At 32.2% G+C, this 25379-nt stretch overlaps 1 protein-coding gene across 3 annotated transcripts in view; it reads left to right on the top strand.

Moving 5' to 3' along the window:
• The window catches only part of DYNC2H1 (dynein cytoplasmic 2 heavy chain 1), a 394253-nt gene that overhangs the window by 306606 nt on the left and 62268 nt on the right, over positions 1-25379 (top strand). For all 3 annotated transcript variants that reach the window (XM_074304391.1, XM_074304390.1, XM_074304389.1), the window contains 2 exons: positions 13910-14119; positions 21281-21370. In XM_074304391.1, coding sequence (XP_074160492.1) covers positions 13910-14119; positions 21281-21370 — 300 coding nt within the window. The remainder of the gene's footprint in view (positions 1-13909; positions 14120-21280; positions 21371-25379) is intronic.

The following is a 25379-nucleotide window of genomic DNA, read 5'->3' as shown; positions in this document are numbered from 1 at the left end:
TATTTCTAGTTGCTAAAGTCAAGTGAAGGATTTCTGTTTATTGCCGTTGTATAGTTGTTGGTTTTTTTTAAGAGAAACTTGAAAATATTTACAAACAAAAAAAATGTAGATAGAAATTAACGACTAGAGAAAGGGGAAATAATTGAAAGAGAAACTCAAGAGGATACTAGAGGAGATATGTTTAAGGCACTATTAGAAACATTCAACTAGCTGAGAAGTACAACCTCTTTATCAGAAATTAGATATGAGGAGAGATAGAAGTAATGACTAGAAGTTTGATGTAAAAACAGACTAATTGGTGCACATAATGGCCTCTATTTTCATGATAGTGATGTGTGAGGTACTCTGTTGAGAGGAAGCAAAAATAGTAGCATAAGAAGCAAAATTATTTTATAAAACAATCTCAGATGTTATTTCTCCTGTTATTTTAAATCTATAGGTCTTTAAAAGAACTATAGCTTATTTGGTTAGAGTTATAATTTGTGTATTATATTAAATCCACTGGTGTTCTAATCTGGTTGTTTGTTTTTCAGATACCATCCACACTAGATCTTTATAATTGCATGCAATGTGAAATACTCCAATAGCAATCTCAGACTGTACTAGTGTTGACATTTGCTCCTAAAATATTCTGCATAATCATTTACCTCAAACAATGTTTTTGGATTAACATGTTAATTGGAATGTATTTTCCCTTGGTAGCCTTTTCAAATTAAAACATGCTCAGTGAAAAGTCATTTTAGTAATCTGTATTTTTGAATCCCTTTGTTATCATAAACTTTGTGGTGATAATTTTCTCATTTAGAAAAACAAATGGTCTCCCTCTCATATCGCTAGCATCTGCCAAGGTCTGTCAGATTTCCTTACTTACAATTTTTGACATAGAGAATCCTGTTTGAAATTTTTCATTGTAGTTCTTAAATGATATATTAATAAAATAATTCCCTCTAGCTGTATTGTTTGTCTTCTGCTTATGTCAGCTTGAGATTTTATTGTTATATATTAATTGAAGATGCCTCTTAAAATATAATTAAGGCATATAATTTTAATTTATTAATATATGTACATTTACATATTATGAGCTTAATCAATTAATGATTAAAATATCATTGAACAAAATGTCATAATCAATTCAATTATTAAATATTATATTTCCCACAATCATATTTTTATTGAACATTTTCTATAATAGAATTATGCTCAAATTCTGGAACACAAAGACAAAAACATTATCTGTCTTCAAAGAATACCTTTTAATATGGAGGAGAATATGTAAATAAAAAGCTGCTGTTGGCTGCTGCTTCTAATACCAGTATAACATACACTCATGTATACCGGTGCACATGCATACATTTTCTTTCAATGAAAGATATGACTTAGGTAAACAGAAAATACTAAATAATGACAAATTGTATAACTTTTGGAATGCCTTTGTGTATTCACACTTAAATATACCATATATAATTTTGGAGTAGAACACTTTAAATCAGAAAATGAAGTTTTAGTGGGAAGAACTGACTTGGGAGAAGTTGGGAAGGATCAGTTTCCTGATCCAACCTTATTCATTTTTCTTAACCTGTTCTGCTGAAAACAGAAGGCAGCATTATTCAACAAGCCACAGATCCAAAGATTAAATTATTTTAGAAGATATATGTAGTATATAGCTTTCTAAATTAAGTTTGTAAATAATGTTTGCAATTTCTAAAAGATTATTGACAAAGGGAATAGGATCTGTATAATATAGATGGCAATTTAAAAGTAATTACATTAAATGATTTATGCTACAAATATAAATAAACAGTTGGGTATAAGTTAACTTAAATTTTTTGTTGTCATGGGCACTTCCCTACAACTATTCAATGACTCCATCCTTTTTGATTTGTTGCTTAATATCCTGCCTAAACCTGCTTTCTACAAGTATGGAACCTCAAACAATCAATCAATAATTACAAGGTAATTACAGTTTCTATTATCATCTAAAGTTTTCCTTTATTAAGAAACATAAGTATAAGAATAATATAAGGGCAGGATATTTCTGTAGATTCATTTTAAGTTATTTTATGGCTTTTGATTACTTCATTTGAACATCAATTTCTCAATAATAATAACTTATAACAATAAAGGGCTTTAATTTGGCATTTCAGTATATTCAATCAAATTTCACTGCGACTTTGATTGAATGATTCTATGAAGGCCTTCTCTATAATAAACAAAATTGTTTCAGGGATTGTACCATCCTTTTGGTCACTTAGATTCTCAACCTTGAATTCTTCCTTAACTCATCAATGAATAATAGCCAGTTCCATAGTTGGCTGCATTTACACTTATTTTCCTATTCTATGGTCTTTAAGAGTCATTTTTTATTGGGAAAAAATTACATTGAAGCATGAAAATGAAAATAAGAAAAGTTAAGTCTTCCAAATTTATATTATTTATTTGAAGTTCAGGTAAGCAGCTTCTTCCTATTTGTTAAAACCTAAAATAAAAACAAATGTGATGTTATTACTAGAAGAAATATTCAAAACAGTGTACAAGTAGCAAAATGTCAAATGTTAGATTTTTTTGGAGGCAGTTGATATCCTTGTGTCAGATAGCAAATTAGTATAGTATTTGCTTTAATCTTTTGTATTTATTTAATATTATTTTTCTCCATTTATATTGGGAATTACATAAAAAAGACAAGCAGTATAGATTATACATGTGTGGTCATGGAAAATGCATTTCCACATATTTTAAAGTGTGCTTTGATCTGCATTTAGATTACATTAGTTCTTTTTCTGGAGATAAAATTTTTCATCTAAGTTCTTCACAATGGTCTTTAATCATTTCTGAGAATATGTAAATCATTCACAGTTGATCATCAATGTTGTTACAATGTATGTTTTTCTTCTGGCTCTACTCAGTTTACTTTGCATCAATTTGTATGTCTTTCCAAGTTTTTCTGAGAAATGATACTCATTTTGTATAGTATAGTCCATCACAATCACACAACCACAGCTTGTTCAACCATTCCCAATTGATGGTCATTCCTCCAATTGCCAATTCTTTGCCAGCACAAAAAAAAGAAAAAAAAAGGTACTATAACTAGCTTTGAGCATATAGATCTTTTTCCTTTCTTAAAAAAAATCTCTTTGACAAAAATTGGTGTATCAAATAGTATGCACAATTTTAGAGCCCTTTGGGCATAGTTACACATTGCTTTAAAGAATGGTGGAATCACTTTACAATTCCATCATGAGTCCATCAGTGTATTAAGTTGTTCCTGCCAACATGTCATTTTTCTTTTTTGGTCATATTACCTAAACTGATAGGTGTGGCATGATACCTCAGAATTGTTTTAGTTTTCATTTCTCTAATTATTGGTAATTTAGAGCATTTTTAATATAATTAGAGATTGCGTTAATTACTTTGAAAATTGCCTGTTTGTATCCTTTGATTATCAATATTAGGGAATGGCTCTTAGTTTTTAAAAAATTGACTCAGTTCTCCATATATTTGAAAAAGGTGGCTATTATCAGAAAAGCTTGCAGGAAATTTTTTTTTCATAATAACAATTACTGGGTATTTCCCTCCATCCTCACCCCTTTTTTATCCTATTTTTGTCCTATCATCCTGTCCATTTTTTTTTTTGCTGCTGACTACTACCTCCTTCCAGTCTGCCCTCCTCTTTTATCAGCCTCCCTCCTTCTTTTACTCTTTTTTTTTGCCGCAGTTTTTTTTTTTTTTTTCTGTAGGGAAATATCCCACTGCCAGTAAAGGCCCCCAGTATCTCCTTTTTTCAGTTGTCTGACCTTCTTACACCCATTGGCTGAGAGCTCAGGAAAGTGCTGCTGCTGTGATGATTCAGTTGCCCCCAAGACCCACTGCTGGTTTTCTTAGGTACGCTGTGCTGCACTATCATCACTCTAGTGTAACACGTCTTTGCTGATGACCTTCTAAATGGTCTTGAGCTAGAAAATTATTTCACTCTGTCCCTTTGTTGGCTCTCCTGCTCCAGAATTAATTTTGAAGTGTTTTTTAAAGTTGTTCTAAGGTAAATTTGGGAGAGTTTCAGTGAGTTCCTGCCTTTTTTAACCATGTTGATTCCATCCTTTTCTTTATACTTTTGAAATTCAATTCAGTGTTAGTCTCCATTATCTTTTCCAAAGATAGTAGTAAAGTAAGCTACCTAAACAATAATTTTCCTCATTCTCAACAATTTTATCTCAGCTCTTCTCAAAGGTTTTTTTTTAATTTCTAAATTCTCCCCTTAAGTTATTTATATAGAATAGAAAACTGGTTTATGTTTTTCCCCTTTTATTTAAAACTTAAATGCAAAGTGAGAAAAAATGAAATAGAAAAATACAGAAAAGGAAAAAATAAGTTTTCTGGTGCCCAATTGGACACCATTGAGGATTCAAAATATGCAACAATGAATTTCCATTTCAAGAAAGTATATATAATAATAGAATTGTATTCATAACTGTTCATATTTTCTTTGCTCCCTTATAGGTTTTCTTTTGTTCTCTATTATCTTGTTTTTACTTTATTATTTTTCCACTTTCCTCTCTCCCTTTCCCCACGCAGTCTAGAGTTAAGCACAGATGTGTACACACACACACACACATATATATATATACAGATATACATATATCTAAAACAAAATTAATGTGACTGGACTTTGAAGGAATGCTTAGAATTAGATAATACATGTCTAAGATAAAGGAAGCAAATAGATTTGTCCAAAGCTGAGTGTGTAGATAGAAGTATATAAATAATTTGGGTAGGGTGAGGAAAGTTTGTATGAATCTTTAAATTCCATGTCCACAGTTTTGATGGAATACATTGAACAATAGAGAACTACTGAGGAGTTTTGAGGGAAAGGGTTGATGGTAGTGTGGTTGGAAACAGAGAGGAATAGAAAAAAGAGCTGGAGTCAGGAGACCCTCTTGAATTAGAGAAGAATTACATTTACTGGTAGGGTGAACATACACAAGTTATTTTAACTTTTATTTATTTTTATATTTTATATTTTGTTTTTGTTTGTTTTAACTTTTAAGCCCCAATGTCCTCATCTGCAAAATCTGAATAAAAACATTACTTAATAGCTGGCATTTACAATTTTTCAGAATACCTTATATATGTTATTTAGGACCATCAGATCATAAAGCTGGAATAGATTTTTGAGACCAACTAATCTTTTCTGCATCACATTATAGATAAACTAAGGCATAGGTAATTATTAGTCAATATCTGAAGTGGAACTTGAAACCAGTTCTTCTGACTGCAGAGAAGGTTATTTCTAGTCTACCGTGCTACCTGATTTGGTCCTCACAACAGCCTTAAGATAATCTGTTCTACACTTTATAGATTAGAAAACTGGCTGAAAGGTGTTAAATTACTTATCTGAAGTAACATAACTCATAGTTGAGACAGGATCCATGCCTAGCTCTTCCTGACTCTGTGCAGCATCATAGCCACCACCTCAGCTTATCTCATAAGCTTGTTGCGAATAGCAAATCAGGTCATGTTTGACAGGAGCCATGGAAACCTGGAGCTCTAATTATAAATGTCAGTTATTTGTTATAAATTAAATAAATTGTGTAGAGGAGATAAGAGAGATCGTTAGCCCTGTGAGTATTAGTTAGCCAGAGGTGACTGAGAGAAGAAAATATTGGATTCAGGTAATGAGAATAAAGAATCTAAAGGACTAAGCACTTAGGTTAATATGTGAAAAGGGCTAAGAGGCATTCAAAAGACCAAAATTGTAGATCAAAGGACTTACGAGATGTCATTTACAGTGAAATAGAAATTCACTAGAAGTGAAAATTTAATTTGGAAGTTTATGTTTTGCTAAATGCAGTTTGAAGTTACAGGGCAACATCCAATTGGGGAGGCAATAGGTGCAATGAGGAAAGAGAAAACAATGCTCTAAAGAAAGTAGATAGAGAAGGGAAACATTAAAAAAAATTCTTTGACATGAAAAAAATCAGATCAGGAAACTTGATACATAATTTCTGCTGCAGTATACTTTATTTCAATTGGCATTAAAGAACTTGATGTACTTTTTCTTTCTTTGTAAAATAATGATTAAAAAATCCATGTTTCTTGACATATTCTTTTAAGAAAATTGATATATGTAATTGCCATGTAATGATTCATGAAATGATTTGAAAATGTGATATCCCATTGATACTTTAAACAAGGAACAGGAGAAAGCTGCATAACTTTGCTAGTATTTATCTTGAAGATGTAATTAGCAAAGAGGTTTAGGTTAATTAGGTAACAGAACTTCAGAAATTTAGCCTAATTTACACATTGGATAACGCCAGAATCCTAAATAAATTACACATTAAATAAATTGGTAGTTGAATAGTGATGAAATGGTTTTAAGAGAGAGAGCCAAATATTTCAGGTTAGAAGCCAATTTTTATAATAACTAATATACTTTTGATATATATATATATATTGCAAAAATGTTTTTATAAATAATTTACTTATAAATTATCTACTTTTCCATTCTGTTTTAGAAGTCTTTGTAGTATTATTTTTCCATAATATTTATCTTGTTATTTCAAATTTGGAATTTTTTAATTTAAATTTTACATGTAGTGTTTTTCATGATTTTAGTGATCATGACCATGAAGATTCTTATTAGCTTACACACTTAATCAGAAGAGTATATTTAAAACAAAACCCCGCTCACATAAGAAATCTTCAACTGATCTTTAAAAAAATAACAAAAACTTTTCAACAGCTTATTATGAAAGTAATTTTTAATGAGTGGTGCTTATGAGTAAGAAATTTTTAAACCTACCACCATTAACTTCACTTGTGACATTTGGCTATTCCCTTGACTTATCAGTTGTTTTAGAATTACTTTTAAGCCAGTGATTTCCAAACTTGGTATCATAACTTTTACCCTTTCTTCCCTCCCCCTCCAACAAAATAAAATTCTCATTTCTCCCTACTCCCCCCCCACCCCCCGGCTGTGGTTAAGTGACTTGCCCAGGATCACACAGCTAGGAAGTATTAACTGTCTGAAACCAGATTTGAACTCGAATCCTCCTGAATTCAAGGCTGGTGCCCACTGCGCCACCTAGCTGCCCCTATCCCTACTGTTTATATAAAACAACCTATGTAAAAAAAAAAAAAAAAATTCCCTTATCTCCACTTTATTTCAACAAAATAGAGAATTTATTATAATGTTATAATAACATGCAAACAAATCTTAAGCAAACCTTGATTTAAAGAATAAATTAACCTGACAGTTTTTGATTGATAATAACAGTTATATTTCAATTTGTGCCAGTAGTGTGGCATTGTAGACAGAAAGTGGGCATCAGAGCCAGGAATACCTGAATAGTCCTTACATACTTGGCTATGGGATCCTGGGAAAACTTTCAATTGTCTATACAGCTCTCTAGGACTACATTTTGCAGAGTAGGTGTCAGCCCAAAATAAGACAGGCAATTTTCTCATTCTAGAGTTCCTTATACTTAAGAAATCACAGGACTAACCAATACATAGACTCAATAACTTATAGAACAATAATTTTAATATAATTAATATAATTGGTAGGCTTATTTTATAAAAGTTTTTCAAACATTGATGTTGTTAATGATATTTCTACTCATAATTCCTTTTTAATTACTAATCAAGATTGAGATTTTGTCTTCACGCCAGAACATCCATCTCATAGGAGTAAAATTTACTAAACTTCATATCATGGTTTTGATAAACTAGAGAACTCTATTTCCCTATACCTAAAACAATGTAAAAACATTTTAAAGTTTAGTTTCTTGTTCTGATGTACTAGTCCAGTAACACTAGTCAGTCAGCTGCTCTTGTTTAGATAGAGACACTATTTGTTTGTTGTCAATGGATTTCTTATGCCTTCATATTTAGAAATATTTCAGTTCAGTCTTTAAAATTTCTTTGGTAAACCATTCAAGTAATAAACAAATCTGGTATTGCTTTTTAAAATTTAATTTGCAAAGCTAGTATTTGTTTTAAATTGGAAAATGTAAAATATTCTTTTATAAATTTATTATCCATAGGTCTACCTTTTTTTTTAAACAAATAATCACTTTATTTTTAAGAATAGGGTGTAAATTTGAAGATCTTATAATAACATATTTAGAGCATTCAGTTTTTCAAAAAGTTGCAGCAATTTTTTAAGTTTTAGGAGGAATTTTTGTTGTATAAAGTGCTTCATCCTTATTGTTACTCTTATTAAGAAAAAGGATAATTTTTTATTTAACTACCATTGTTTGTCTCCCTTTTGTTTTTTTTTAAATTTGAATATTTTTATTGAAAAAAATGGGTATATTCATGCTAGTTTTGAACCAGATCATTTTTAATAAGCTTAGTAATTATTCCATGTGCCTCTTGCTAAAATGTCCTTCAGCCAATGATGTCATGTACCATGTACTCTTGCAATGTGAATGTGGACTTGAATTATTATCCTTATGATCAAATAGGGTGGAATCACTGCTCAGAGAGGATTGAAAGATGGTTATAGATAATAGAGAGAAGTTCCTATTTTGCTTATTTTTTTGGCTATGAATCTTTTGTATAGAAAACATAAATCTAAACATTGAAACTTAATATTAGTGAGATGAATTATAAGTGGGGTGATACAGAAGCTCACAGTGAGTTCATGTCATCAGGCCTGTGTGAACTATTGCTCCACCTTCACTGCTTGTTGAAAAATCTTGGAACATGAGTGAGATGCTATAGATCTAGAAAAGGGTAAACATTGTAATAAAAAAGGCAGAGAGTGAGCAGTAAGAACTGGAATTTCTTTATTAAGAATAGGTCTTTACAGAAGGTCTTTACTTCATTTCCTATTTTTACAAGATTATCTTACTAGTAAATGCAGGGGTACTATCAACATAATATTCCTGTTTTTCAACAAGACATAGTGTTTCATTCTTCTTCTGAGTGTGATGGAATGATAAGGTATAAGCTAAGATCATAATATTAGAAGTATTTGAAGCTTAACAAATGGAACAAATTAATATTAATAATAAACACTTATATGCTATTTACTTTGTGCCAACCACTGTAATAATTAGCACACTACAAATATTAGCTCATTTGGTCTTCACAACAGTCCTGGAAGGGTGACACTATTATTATCCCATGTTACAGATGATGAAGATGGGGCAAATGAAGGTTAATCAACTTGCCCAGCGTCATAGGGGTAGCAAATCTGTGAGGCCAAATTTGAACTCAGATCTTTTTCATTCCAGGTCCATCACTCAATTCACTATACTGTCTTGCTTCGTAATACTCAATAATGAGTAAATATTAATTTAATTTACTTTGAACCAGCAGTGCCATTCTGAGTCTGTAAGGAAATCATAAAGGAGGGAAAAGGATCCACATGTGCAAAAATATTTGTAGCACTTCTTTTTGTAGTGGCAAAGAATTGGAAACTGAGTAGATGCCCATCAATGGGGGGGGGGATGACTGAACAAATTGTGGTATATGAAGGTAAGGGAATATTGTTGTTCCATAAAAATGATGAACAAGCTAATTGAAAAGGCCTGAAAAGTGTAACACAAACTGATACTGAGAGAAACAAGAAGAATCAGGAATAATTGTATACAGTAACAGCAAGAATTGTGATAATCAACTAGGAAAGTCTTCGTTCTTCTCAGTGGTTCATCAATGTAAGGCAATCTCAATAAACTTTGGATAGAAAATGCCATCTGTATCCAGAAAAAGAACTATGGAGATTGAATGTAAATCAATACATGCTATATTCACTTTTTCTGTTTTTTTCTCTCTCATGGTTTTTCCTTTTTGTTTTATTTCTCTTTCAACATGACTCATAAAGTGATGAATATTAAAAATTAATTAATTAATTATTATTTTTAAATGGTAATTTGGAGGGAGATGTCTATGGACTACTCCAGAGATCTGTTTTGAACACTGTGTCATTTAAGATTATCTGTGTTTCAGATGAAAACTCAGATGCAGGCTCATTAAATTTGCAGGTAACATAAATCTGGGAGGAATAGTTAGTACATTGCATGATATTATCTAAAAACATCTCAAGAGGACAAACTGACATGCTAAAACTAATAAGATGACATTTGAAAAGGATAAACATAGATGAGTATAGTCTTTACTTTTGTGTCAAATACATAATATATGAGATATGGTTAGGGAACATTTCCCAAAGAAAGAGGACTGGAGATTTTTTTTCACTATTTAAAACTGAAACTTTAAGCACTTCAGAATTCTGAATACTTTGTTATTATTCATATCACTAATTCAAAGTATAATGTAAAGGTATAAATTAAAGATTTAATTATTTTAAAACATTTTTGTTCATTTGATTAATTATTCATATTGCTGTTATTTTCCACCATATATATTTTGTATATTATTTTAAGGTTTTGCTTGGTTCCTTTGAGTCTACAAAGACAAATAATCGCTGGCATTTAAGAATAGGAATATTCTCTATTCAGATAACAAATTTTTCTACATAATTTTTCCACCTTGAAGATCCCTCTATTATTCTTCTAATAGTAATGTATTACTTTCAGGAGAAATATTGCTAACAAAAGCAAGCAAAAAAAACAAAACCACTTTCTTGCAGTATTTGCTTTGTCCATGATTTTACTTTCTTAAGGAACTTTGCCAAAATACTATTTCTTTTATTGAATCTTAGGACTTGAAATGCAAGTTTGCCTCTGCAGAATAAAGTAGCAACTGAGTGATCATATGAAACAACTGAGTGTTGACTAAAAGTCATTAAATATAGCAAAATTAGTTTATGCTGTTATTTTATATAGCATATAATTTTGCATTATCATATTAACTATGCCATTGTTATTTCATTCTTAATTTAGTAAACAGAGACTATGAAATATGTTTTGCAACAAATAATCTCAGTCAGATAGACAGCTGGATCAGCATGAAAAGCAATGATTCATGAATTTACTTGAACTTAAATATATTAACCAGTTTTGTTGATCATTAAATCCATTGCAATGGGTTCATTTTTCCTGTTAACAAGAGCGTCATAGCTTTTTAAATAACATATTGGTCAATTTTATCCCCTACAATCAGGACAAGATTGATTTAAAGAATTATGCTGCATTCACTTCTTAGTTAAATAATAGGCAACTTTCAATCAATTTCTTTCCCAACATTCTATTGAAATTTGACCCCATATTGGTATCACCATATTCTTGACTTGACTGCTTTGTCATATTTGCCACCATTGCAAATGCATTTTTTTCTTTCTTGTCCTTGTGTGCTAGACAAACTTTTCTTGTTTTTCTGGTATTCTTTCATATTTTCATTCTTCTACCTCCTCTCATCCTTTAATAGTGAATGTACCTTACTTTGATCTTAAACGCTCTTTCTCTCCAAGTTCTCTTCCCCAGAATACTTTTATTCTAACAATTTTTTATTTATGAACACCATGCAAATAACTCTTAAAACTCTATTTATCTGCCTTGATCTCACACCTTAAGCTCTTCTCTAATAAATATAACTGTGTACTTATTAATTAATAGAAATCTGCATAAAGTCTTTAGACTTTGTCTTTTGCATTATTGAAAAGACTGAGACCAGATAAAATGCAACGCCTCAGTTCTCCTCTTCTTCTTCAAAGCTTGCTGAATATTTTACCTCCTTCTAGTTTTGAGACAAAACTGACTCTTCTTCCTTACATATTGAATCTACACCTTTTATTCTTCATTACCTCATTCTATCTTTTCTTCAACTAATTTCTGTTCAGTTAAAAATAGTGGTTAACAATTGTTTTGTAAACAATGCTGTTCCCAGTGTTTGGTAGAGTATGAAGTTAAGATAAACCGTAATCATTAACTTGATGGAACTTGTTAATAAAACACATACATTGATATCTTATACAAAATAATGTATACAAATAATATAAGGGCATCTATTCCAAACCTGTATAAGGAAATATTAATAGAATATTGTGCTGGTATGAGACTCAGGATAGGCTTGATGGAGAAGAGGCTGTCTAATGTGGTATTTAAAGGATGAATGTAAGTTGAGCAGGAAAAAAGTTAGAGGAAGGACATTGAATAGAGAACAGTGTGAATAAAGATACAGGGATGATATAAAACAGATTTGGATGAATATAGAGAATAATTCAGTGATTATTCTTAGATATGTGACATAGACTAATTTGAGAGAAGAATAAGATGCAAAGTTTTATTAGATTTTGGAAGCTGTGAATGAGACAAAGTATGAACTTAATTTAATAGGTGACAGAAAACAAAATAAAACCTTGAAGGTTTTAGAGCAAAAAGAATGATAAAACAAGATTAATGTTTGAGGAAAAATAATTTGTCATTGAAAATAAAGTCAGAAGTGGAATTGGGATATTTTGGGGGGGATTCTATTTTAGTCTTTCCAGGTACATAGTAGTGAGTTTCTAATAGGATTGTGCTGATGAAAATATAGAGAACATGTGCTAGGAGAGAATCAGGAGTATGAGCTAAATAATTGGAAATCAGAGACAAGGGAGAAGAAAGAGTCCAAAATCAATTAATCAGTCAACATGCATTTACTCTGGTAAGCAGGAGAGAAGTAAAGACAAAAATGAAATAATCTCTTCCTTAAGGAACTTGCTTACACTCCATAGAAATTACAATAAAGACAGAGAATGATTTTAGGAGTAATAAACATGGGGGGAGGGGAATGGAATTTTCAGAGGGAGGAGTCAATTTTTTGTTTATCTCTTGGGAGATATGAGTAATGACCTTTATTTAGTCTCTTCTGATTGCTTGTTCAATTATTTTTAAATAGTATTTTAATATTTTATTATTTATTATTAGTATTTTAAATAGTATTTAAATAGTAATAAAATGCTATTTTTAAATTATATGTTTTATAAAATTTTTAATTCCAAATTTTTCTCCCTCCCTCCCTAAGTAAGCTTCTCTTCCTTCCTCTTCCTAAGTAAGCAAATTGATATAGATTATATATGTGCAATCATGTAAAACATACTTCCATATTAGACAATGTGAAAGAAGAAATAGACCCAAAGGAATGAAGTTATAGAATATAAAGAAAGTGAAAATAGTATGCTTCGATCAGCATTCACACACTCCATCAGTTCTTTGTTTGGATGTGGACAGCATTTTCCATCATGAGTCATTTATAGCTGATCATCATAAAATGCTGTTATTGCGTACAATGTTCTGCTGCTTCTGCTCCTTTCAATTTCTTTCCGTTCATACAAGTTATTCCAATTTTTCTGAAAAAATATATTGTGATGACTCATAGAGTTTAAAAATAACAGAAATGTTAATGTATTTATAATATTTGTTTGATTTTTTTTCATGACTTTTGGTGTTTGTAGAGTATTTCCCCTAGTTAATTGTATAGTATTGTTAATCATATGAGTATTTCTCCCACAGAGGACAGAGAGGGGAATCATAAAATGTGTTGAGGACTTGTACAAAAAAATACAATGTATCTTTGTCTTGAACTTTAATGTGGTTCTACTCTGCAGTGGGACAGTGAACCAAACTATGGCTCTAGAATTAGAAGAGGCTCAGTGGGAATGTGTATCTTTGAACAGGTTACTTCACTTGTCAAGACCTCTGCCTAGTTATTGTAAAACAAAGGGGATAAACTTCAGGAATTTTTAAAGTCTCTTAAAACTCTAATTGAAATCCCATGATCTTATTATCCTATGAAGTGGCTACCTTCCCAACAATGTACAGGCCCATGGTGAATTAAGGAGGGTAAAGCAAAACTAAATTACAAGCTACTAACTCTAATAAATGTATAAACTTATTCCACATGGAAAATACTGCAGGAGGACAGCCAAGAGTGGCTTTAAAAAATTGTATTGCATTTTTCATTAATTAATGATTAATATATTCTTAGGCTTCTATTAATGAAATGACATGTGTTCTTCTTTCAGAATTCAAACCTGATTCACCAGAAAGTGACTTCACCTAATGAACGACAAGGATCTCCCATATTATCGTTCATTGTTCTTGAACAGTTCAATGCCATTCGCTTAGTTCAAAGTGTCCATCAGTCACTTGCAGCTCTTAGCAAAGTGATCAGAGGCACAACACTGTTGAGTTCTGAAGTACAAAAATTGGCAAGTGCCTTGTTAAACCAAAAGGTAAGCTCCTTGTTTTTGTGGAATAGAGATGCCATTGTGTCTGATCATATCTGATTTTTATACCATCTTATTAAGTGTACAAAAGGAAAAGTCATGGTTCATATCATTTCTTTTTCCAAAGAATTAGACAATATAATAAAAATGAAGAGTCTGGCCTCTGGAGTTTGGAGCCTGAAGTCTTCTCAGTAACTGAGATCACTATGGCTGGGGAGCGAGAGTCCTCAGTGACTCCTTTAAATACTCCAGTACAATCATATCACTAGGTCACACAGAGTATGCCCAACCAACACTTGAGCATGCACCAACTTGTCAGCAGAGCCATCACATCACCACATTACCTTAAGTATATGTACTTGTCTAGAGTGAATACATCTATAGCTAGAGAATTATTATCTCATCAAGTATACTCTATCTTAAGTATATCTTTTCAGAGTCCCAGCCCTTAACAACTATTACAATCATGCCTTAAAAAACAACAACAACAACAACACAGGGCAGCTAGGTGGCACAGTAGATAGAACACCAGCCCTGAAGTCATGGCCTAAATTCAGATATGGTCTGCATTCCTCCACTGAAACCAAGGAGAACCACCAGGAGGATCAAAGATGGAATCTCTGGCTGACTTTGTCCTCAGTATAAATACTCTATTACAATTATGTCATCATAGGTGTCAATCTTGTAGAATAGGTGTCAACTTGTAAAACTATACTAAGTGCATGTAAACTAGAGCTATTAATCACCTCTCTAAATTAGATAACCATTGTCTTATCAATTCCACTGAGTTAACACCTTGTTGTAGGATTAAATCAATCATACTGAGTGTTAAGTATATTTCTACAGAGTTCCTGCCCTTTACAAGAAAGCATTTTACATATGTTTTGTAAGCCATACAACAACCTCATGAGGCATAGGCTATTGTTACACTCATTTTAGAAATGCAAATTATGCTGACAGAAATCGAGTCATATAACTAATAAATGTTAAAGACAAAACTCAAAACTCATTTTTTCTCACTTCAAGTTAGTTAGTCAAGTACTCTAACTATCATCATCCAGATCTAGATTTCACTTCTTAATTTTTTTTTTTTTTACCATATTTGCTAATTGGCACAATGGAGAGAGTGCAGAGCCTAAAGTCAGGAAGACTCATATTGAATACCTAATAAGATGTGTGTGTGTGTGTGTGTGTGTGTGTGTGTGTGTGTGTTTAATATCCTGATGTTATATATAACATGCACACATTTATAAATACATACATACATGTGTAAGAGTATATATGAATGCAGACGGCTCCTCTTCTTGAATTAAAATCTGGCCTCAAATACTTAGTTGTGTGATCCTGAGCAAGTCACTTAAATCTGTTTACCTCAGTTTCCTCATCTGTAAAATGGGTTAGAGAAAGAAATGGATAATTATTCCAGGATCTTTGTCAAGAAAATACCATATATGGTCAGGAAGATTTAGTTTTGACTATTTGGAGAAAAACCCAAAACCCTTGACTTGTAGATCAAGGAAATGCTGGAGCTATATTTCCCTATATTTTAGTAAGCTTTTGGGAAAGTCATTCTACTTTGGGAATAAAATGCATAAATAAGGAAGACATGATGTATAGGTACTTAAAACTAAGTTTATACTGGATTGACAAAAAATTTTTGTCAGTGAATTGGACACTGTATAAATGCTTCTCAGTTTTGTAAATGATACAGGGTAAAGGTGGATTGCTAACATGATAGATGACAGGGAGATCTGAAAGTTTTTTGACAAGCTATATCTAATAAGATGAATTTTAGTACATTCCTCTAAAGTCTTATATGAGTTCCAATTATTATATTAAGTTCAAGGTTGGAAAAGCATGACTAGATTGTGAGTTGTCTTAAAAAGATATGGAGAATTTTAGTATGTTGTAAACTGAATTTAATATAATATGGCCAATAATATTAGTTTGCCCAGAGATCAGCATAATATCTACAACTAGGAATGTGATAGTTTTATCATTGTGTTCTTCTTTAGTCAGATCCCATTTGGAGCATTGTATTACAATGTAGACATCACATTTTATAATTGAAGTGTTCAAAGGAAGACATCCAAGATGGTGATCATGCATGAAAGCACTTGAAATGTTTAGGGTAGGGGAAAGAAGATTTAGGGGATACAAGAGAATTATTTTCAAGGTTTCATATGGAAAACTGGTTAGCCTTGTTTTGCTTGCTCTCTGAGGGCAGAATGAGATAAAATGGGGGAGATACAAAGAAGAAAATTGAGGCTTGAGGTAAAAAGAAACTTCATTATCGCCCAATTCCAAAATAGGTTGTTCTCTTTTAGGATTCTTAAAGTCAGCAGAATTGATAGAGACAATAATTATCTAATTTAGCATGGTTCATTTCAGTATGATTGATCTGATACTATAAGGAGATGTTATGGGCCAGAACTTGAAACAAGGTATTAAGTGGAATTTGGGGTGATTACTTTGAACTGAAACTAAGGCTGCCTCCAGAAGCCTCCCAAGAAACCTGCTCCCAGGTTTACATTTTAGAGATTACATTTTAGAGAAGGACATTATAGTTCTCCATTTTGGAGATAATAATTTCTTCCTCATTGGAAGTTTTCAAGCATAATTTGACTAAATATGTGGATATCTTTAGAGAGGATTCTCTGAGATTCCTTCCAGCTCAGAAACTCTGGAGAGTATTTTTCTGCTATTTTCTAAAGTTCAGTCTTTTTAAATGCCCTTAGGAAGACTTGGTATTTCCATGCATTGTTTAGGAAGTACAAGATTTTGCTAATCCAAACTAGGTAAAGCTCGAGCCAATTCACAAGGGACAAAACCTAATGGATATGCTCTGCATTTGTGAATTCTTTATCCCATTCCCCTGGCATAAATCTGCACACACTTCTAGACCCTATCTTATCCTACTCCCTTTTATTTCTTTATAGATTTCGGAGGGTGCTATACCCTTGATATTATATACACACACACACATATACACACACACACACACACACACACACACACACACACACATACACACACACACACACATATATTTCTCAAACCCATTCCTGATGTGAGTAGGTTCTCAGAAATACCAGCCCTCCTATAGTGGCTTTGTGTTGGTTCTTCTTCCTTACCTCATTTGTTTAGCATAATTAGTATTTTTACCTTTTCCTAGACAATTTTGTTTTTTAGAGTGAGATCATATTTAGTTCTGCTCTAATATCTTTTGAGCTACCCAATTGCTGATATCAATCTTAAACATATAGCATACATTTCCATGTAAAAACATAAATATTTCATCCTTGTTGGGTTCCTTGAAGTTAATCTTTGATGTTAGCTCTTATATGTTTAATTTTCTGTTGAGTTCAGGTTTGGTTAAGACAAAGACCTGAAAAGCTGCAAGTTGGTCAGATATCCATTTTTTTTGTTCAATAGTATGGTTAGTTTTGCTGGATATGATATTTTTGGCCACAGGCCTAGTTCTTTAGCTGGTCAATATGTATTATAACAGGACTTGTGGTTTTTTATTTTAGCTGCTGACAAATCCTGTACAATTGTAATTGAAGTTCCAGCATATTTGAATTTTTTTCCCCTGTAAAATTTTCTCTTTGATCTGGCAGTTTCAAAATTTAGCAATGATATTCCTATGTCTTTTCCTTATAAGATATCTTTGAGGTAATGATTTGTGGATTTTTTCTGTTTCTACTTTTTTCTCATCTTCTATCAATTCAGGACAATTTTATTTCTTTCTTTCATTATTGTGTCATGGTGACGAGAGTTAGGAAAGGGGGAATCCCTTTTGGTTCTGCACAAGGATATGTAGTTAAATGCAGTCTAGTAACGGCACAGAGTCTCCTGTAAAGGAATTTACAGGCCCGAAAACCTAGATTGATAAAAAAAAGGTTTATTGTAGGGGTTTGGAAATTAGGGAAAACGTAGAAAGATACCAGGGCCAGAGCTGGTCGCTGGGCAGACAGGAACCCTTACTTGGCCAGAAGGATACCATATTTTAGGGCTCCTGCCACGAGTGGACTGCAGGGTTCTTTATATTTTATTTTGTTATTTGTTATTATCTTATAGCTTCACTAGCTTCCCCTTACTCAATTCTAGATTTCAAAATATTTTCTTCTTTAAGTCTCCTTTTTCTGATTGGTTAACTTTTTTTCATAATCTTTTTTTTTTTTTCCCTTGGATGTTTCTTCCTTCCTTTTTTCTTTCCTTTCTTCCTTTTTTTCAGTTTTTCTTCAGTTCCTCATTGGATTTTTGAAGCCTTTTTTCTGGGCATGTAGCCATTTTTTCCCATTGTCCTTTCTTAAGGAAACTTCTATTCTGCCCCAAGTCCTGTTTGCTTTTTCATCAGTCTATTTTCCCTGAGGTACAGTTTTGTTTTGTTCGAGAGGGAAATCTGGAAAGCTTGAAATTTTCTGACCTACTGTCTTCCAGAATCCTCCCCAAATAAATTTTTCTTAAAGAATAATAATAAAAATATACATGGTCTTTGAAATTTTTTCAGCAATAACTTAAAATGTAAATCATATTTTGATTTTTCTTATCTTTATTACTATATTGAAAACTGAATGACAATTGTTTCATTAAAATGTTAATCAGATTTGGAGGATTGCTTGTAATTCACATATACAATGTGTGATGTTTATAATTAATGACTATGACTATAAAGTAATAAAGACTATAAAGTCTTTGTAGATAGATTAACTGTAGAATTAATTCTACATAAACGATAGCTAAAATCTTTTTCCTTAATAATATTTTATTTTTCCAAGTATATATATATATATATATATATATATATTTATATAAAATTTCCAACATTCATTTTTTAAAAACTTTTGTGTTCCAAATTTTTCTCCCTCCCTCCTTTATTCCCCTTCCTTAAGACAGCAAGAAATTTGATAGGGGTTAAATATGTACATTCCTTTTAAATATATTTACCATATTTGTCATGTTGTACAAGAAAAATCAAACCAAAAGAGAAAAAAAAAAAACAAGAAAGAAAAAGAAAGAAACAAACAAATAATAAAACAAAAAAAGTGAATATATTGTGCTTCAATCCATATTCAATCTCCATAGTTCTCTCTCTGGATATGGATAACATTTTCCATCCCAAGTCTATTGGAATTATTTTTGAATTATCACATTACTAAGAAGAGCCAAGTCCATCACAGTTTATAATATAAAAATATTAAATTGAAATGTATTTTGAAGGGAAGAAAGAGTGCTTACTGTTTTCAAAGCTATCTGTTCACATACTAAGGGAAATGTGAAAATAAGAAGACAGTTCCTGCCTTCATGAATTTTCTGCCTCAGAATAATATGACATAGTAGGTTAAACTGAAAACACCATACTGTATTGCTTGTCTGTCTTTTCATCTTGCATGATGTCCATGTTTTCAGAGACTCCTTTTGATCTGATGACCTTCCACTAAGTATTTTAATCTCTTGAGAATACTACTGTAATACTTAAAACAGTGTAACCATTGCCCCTCATTCTGATAACATGACCAGCTTACCTTACTTTTTGTTTATATGTGTCATTTATGAGGTCTTTCCTCCCGCATATCATGTTCCATATTTATATCTACAATATATCTTTCTATTTCTCTTCAGGCTACCAATAATGAGCATTTCTCTTAGATTAATGTATTTATTCTATGAATTGCAAACATAATTTTAGTATTATGGAGAGAATATAGATGTCAAAGTAGTAAAGTTAAAGTAATATGCTTTTGTAGCAGTATCATCCAGTAAGTATTAAGTGCTTCTCACCATTGTGCTAGGTGTCATTTGTACAAATACACAGAATAAAACATTTCCTACTCACAAGGAGTTTATCATGTAGACAGCTAGCACATACATAAATATATACAGCATAAATACAAATGTATATAAAATACAACAAAATTTGGGCTTTAACAGTTGATGAGGTCAGAAAAATTTTCCTTTCTAAGGTAGTTCTTTTTAAATTTAATGTAGTCAAAGTTGTATATTTTGCATTTCATAATGCTCTCTAGTTCTTCATTTTTTGTTTTATATACATATGTATATATATATATATATATATATATATATATATATATATATATATATATATATATATATATATATCGTTATCTTTTCTAGTCATCTTAGCAAATCTGAGAGATGTGAGATGGTATCTCAGAGTAGTTTTAATTTGAATTACTATAATCAGTAGCGATTTACATCCTTTTTCCATATGACTACTAATGACTATAATTTCTTCATCTATAAATTGCACATATTCTTTGACTCTTTATCAATTGGAGAATGACTCCTAAATTTGATAAAGTTCTTTTATATATATTTCTTTATCAGAAACACTGGTTGTAAAAATTTTTTCCCACTTTCTACTTCTATATTCTCTCCATAATACTTTCTACTTTCTAGTCTTGCTTTTGTAGTTTTGTTTAATGTAATCAAAGTTTTGCATGACATAATGTTCTGTAGTTCATTTTTGGCCATAAATCCTTACCTTATCCAAAGATCTGATAGCTGAACTAATCCTTGCTGTCATAATTTGCTATCACTCTAAATGCCTAAATCATTTAACCATTTGACCTTTTAAAAAAATAGTTTTTGAACTACATTTTAAAAGAAGAAGTGACTCTATAAGATGGTGGTAAGGAGGGAGTATATTCCATACATGAAGAAAAGGCAAGAAAGTGAATTTTCTGGTGTAAAACAAAAAGGTCATTTTTGATGATTTTTTCATCATGTGGAAAGAAGACGTATATCCATTGAAGCTGTAAAGGTATAGATGAATAGCAGATTGCGCATTGCTTTGAAAGCTAAATATCCTGGAGGAAATAGGAAACCACTGGAGTTATTTGAATTGAATTATGTGGTCATAGTGGGATTTAAAGAAAATTACTTTGGCAACAGGTGTGTATGATCTACTGAAATAGGAAAATATTTGAGGCAAGGAGACAAATCAAGAGAATATTGCAGTATGGATGAGGGGTGATGAAGGCATGAATGGAGAGAAGTTGTCAGATGAGAGAGATTGTGAATGTAAAAACTATTATGTTTTTAGTGAAATGTCTATTATAATAGATCTTTAGTAGTTTTTCCATCTGTAATATTGAAATCAAAAGATTACTATTAAATTAATTGTGACTTTTTTATTTGCAGTGTCCTCTAATATGGCAGAGCAAGTGGGAAGGCCCAGAAGATCCCTTACAATATCTTAGAGGTCTTGTAGCTCGTGCACTTGCAATACAGGTAAAATACATTCTTAGGGATTGTCATCCTGTGAATGTGAATTAGGCCTATTAGTATCTAAGAATCAACCTCACCACAGGTTTAGATGAATTTATTAAATAACCACTGTTTAAAAATGTTTTTATGTAGTCACACACATTTTCATTCTTTTAAAAATGCATACTCTGAGCTCAGGGTCTTAAGAAAGCTACCACCACCTGCTGACAGCACAGCCCTACATTAATTCAACAAAAATACTTTTTCCTTCAATAGCAAAGACCAACTTCTTTCTTGGAATTGTATTAGAATAGGTAGAAAGACTATAGTGTCAGGAGGCTTGCTATGAGTGACTGTGATTTGTCTACCTCATTTCCTGAATAAACAGATTTAGGGTGGTAAATGTGGTGGGATTGTCAGATTTGGAGGAGGAAAAAAATAAAATCTCCTTATCCAATATAAAAAGTAAATGATTTAAGTAGTAAAAACAGTTGTTAAACATAGAAGGTTAGGAAGGTCATTGTTTCAAAATAATAAAAATTAGCAACAGAAATCAGTAGATCTTCAGAAGAGAGGAGCTGGCAGGAAATTAACTCGGGTTGAGCTCAGCCAACATCTCACGCAGGACAAGAGATTGCAGTTATAATCAGTATTATCATTTCTGCAGCAGAGAAACTGAGATATAGGGAAAACATAGACACTCAGCAGGTAGAGAACAGTTGCACTGTTTGTGTACCTGGAACTATATTTTCATCAGTTGCCATTCGAAGGAAGCTGAATTTACAGCTTGCTACAAGTTTTCTATTAAGTAAGAACTCTTTGTGGTTTCATACTCAGGATGCTCAGAAATATTATTTTTTCCTACATTACTTGGAGCTTTTTCTCAAGTGGCCCTTTGTGACTATCTGTGATTCTCACAGAAGACAAAATATATCCTTATGCTCCTAGAAAAATGGGATTCACAATGGCAAGGATAGAAGTGACAGTGGTCTATTTCCATATGGGCAGCAAAAAGAAAGCAAGGAGCTAGGATAGAACTGGTGGGATTTGCTAAGAGCTTCTGATAAGTGTCTGCACACTGGGACTACTAGACTGTCTCTGAGAATTTAGTGCTGAGATTCCTTCTCTCACGCAGTGAAAACACATAGGAGAGAATGTTCTTTCTTGATTGTTGTGAACAGAGTGGAGGAATGGATCTGTTGGTGTTAATGGGTTGTGTTACTTTTGTTAATCACAATTGAAGAAGATTTCTAAAAAGAGATACTTTGCAGGATGAATAGCCTTTCTCCTACCCCAAGTAGCAGTGGTCAGATGATTTCTGGCCATGTCAGAATACAGTGACAGCTTCCTTGTCTCATGTCAATTGGGAGCAGGAGGATGCCAAATAACATACAAGCAGGACTGTCCACAGCCAAGAAATATACTTCCTCCTACTGTCCTAGCATAAACAGAGTCAATCCAGTCTTAAATGCCCAATAAGAATCCTCTTTCACCATTAAATTTACACTTGTAGTCACATTTTATTACTGATAATTATTATTGAAAGTAATACTACCATTTTTAGCATTATGGTGATTTAACATCTAAGATATTTAATTCAGCAATGAATGTAAAGGAAAGAGAAAGCTGTCATATTGAGTTATAATCCATAACACAATGTCTTGCTACTCCTGAACCACCTTCTTATGGTGGTATTCAATAGCTTATAAAAATAGTGAATAAGTGAATAGGGTTAAAATTAGCAAAGTGGAATCAAAAGAATTTAAATTATATAATTCTTCAAAAAGTTGTTGCTTAGTAACATGTCATATGCTCATTTGGTACTTATACACTTTGGAATACAAATAATGTTTGAAAGGCCTTAGATATTAAAATAGTCCAACTTACTCATTTTCTACTTGAGACTGGTTCATTAAAAGGAGAAATCTGTGGAAACAGCAAAGAATAAATACATAAAGTAAACCTGGTAACCTGGTTGGGGGAGGGTAGGGATACAACACAAGTTCTTTGAGCTTTTGTTTTCCCCAATAGGGAAAAAATGTTTCAAAATATTTAAAACTCCTGTATAAACCTCTTCACAAGGCTGATTCTGCAACTTAGATGAACCTTTTTCAAATGTTATTCTGATCTATTACCCAGCCTCAATCTTCCTCAGCCTCAGCTAACAGAAAAATTGTCATCCATAGCAATTGAGGGCTCTCACATCCACTAGTAGATGCTATTCAGCAATGGAAGTAACTAGATGTTCCACCTCCAGTACAGTCATTGAGGTTGTAGACAACTATCTCCATTGCAAGGGAACTACCCCAAATGTCTAGAAGGAGTTGTACAAGACAAGCTTTATAGCCTATCATGGAAAGTTTCTACTTGGTGGTCAACTGTCTGCCTGCCATCTACCTTCCCTGGAGAATTACTTAAAAAGCAACACCCCTAAGTGTGAAACCACACTGAATAGTTCATGTTGGATTTATTCTAGTGTTGAACCTTTCTGCTGTGCCATACTGAATCTCACATTTCTCAGTCACTTGCCAAATCTTATTAATTCTATCTCCACAACATTTCTAGTGTCTGACTATTTCTTTCTAATTATAAAGCTTCTATCTTAGATCAAGCCCTCATCACCTTTCATCCAAACTGCTTCAATAGCCTCCTAATTAATGTACCAGCTTTCATTTTGCTTCAGAGAGACAAGACTTGGCCTTACACATTCCCATACTGGTTTATGTAAGATTAGCAGAGATTCAGAAGTAGATCCTAAATTAATTAGACAACCAATATGGTCATCACTGATGACAGTGTTTTCAGCCCTCTTGGCATTATTTTGATTACCTGTCAACATAAAAATGCTACAAAATGGGATGCAGTCATCTTCTCTCTTATCCAGATAAGTCTCTCCAACTTTTTCATATGAAATCTGTTCCCATAACCTACCTCTCATAATTATACAACTTATAAGGCATTTGGTCTAACATTCCTTTTTTCCCCCTTCATTTGACCGTGACTCCTTTAGAAGTAATCAAATTAGGGGAGGATGTCTCATTTTTCCAGCATTCTTTTCAGATATAGAGATCCACATTTTCCTATATGTGAATAACACTGATAATTTGATACTTTCAGTAAATTCAGACAAGTTAGATTTTTTTCTGCCCAGATATTTTACATTGACTTTCAAACTGAAATGTACACAATATTAAACAAGAAAAAGAGAACCTTTTTCCATAGGGTCTCCAATGCCTTTGCATTTAATTTACTTTCAATTTTCATGTCTTTTTCTGGCATGTACATAATTGTATGTTTTCTCACCCAATACAATGTGAGTGTTGTGTATATATATTATACATATACACACATATGCATGCACACATGGGCATATACAAAGAGTTGAACTCTCTCTGTTGAACATGAGTGGTATATATAAGCATATAAGTATGTGTGTAGATGCATATACACATATATAGTAAAATGAGTATAAATAGAGAAATATAAAATAGAGAATAGTGAAATGAATTATAAAACATAATCTGACAGTAAGCTATTTACAAGAAACACATTTGAAACCTTAATATTTAAGGAGATCTCCAAGAAGTCTTTCCATTGTTACTCCAGCAACAATCTAGTGAGAATACTGGACTGAATAATTATGAAAAAAATTAAATGAGAAACTACAGTGGATCATCTTTGTATTCTAAAATTACACATTGAAAATTCAGTTTAGGTGAATGTGGCCAGGAAAATTAGTATATGATGGACAGAGCTCGGAGCTAAGACAACAACATGGCTATATCCAGAGCTAATCATAGAAAAGCTTGGGCCCATGCCAAAGCTGTAGATTGCTGAATGAGGGCATCCTGAGTCCCAAGATGGGCCAGTCTTGAGCCAGTCATGGACTTAGCCCCTCTCCTAGACCAATAGTTACTGGTTTTACTAGAAGGGCCAAAAGCCATGACTCAATGTCCAAAACCCCAAGCTAAGCCTATAGCACATGGACTATCTTGGACTCCAATCTAATCTAGGCCAGCTATTCTGAGCATAG

Source organism: Sminthopsis crassicaudata, chromosome 3 (genome assembly GCF_048593235.1).
Source record: "Sminthopsis crassicaudata isolate SCR6 chromosome 3, ASM4859323v1, whole genome shotgun sequence".
Classification (NCBI taxonomy): domain Eukaryota; kingdom Metazoa; phylum Chordata; class Mammalia; order Dasyuromorphia; family Dasyuridae; genus Sminthopsis; species Sminthopsis crassicaudata.
Note: the sequence above shows the minus strand (reverse complement) of the source record. Positions and strands in the feature narration are given on the sequence as shown.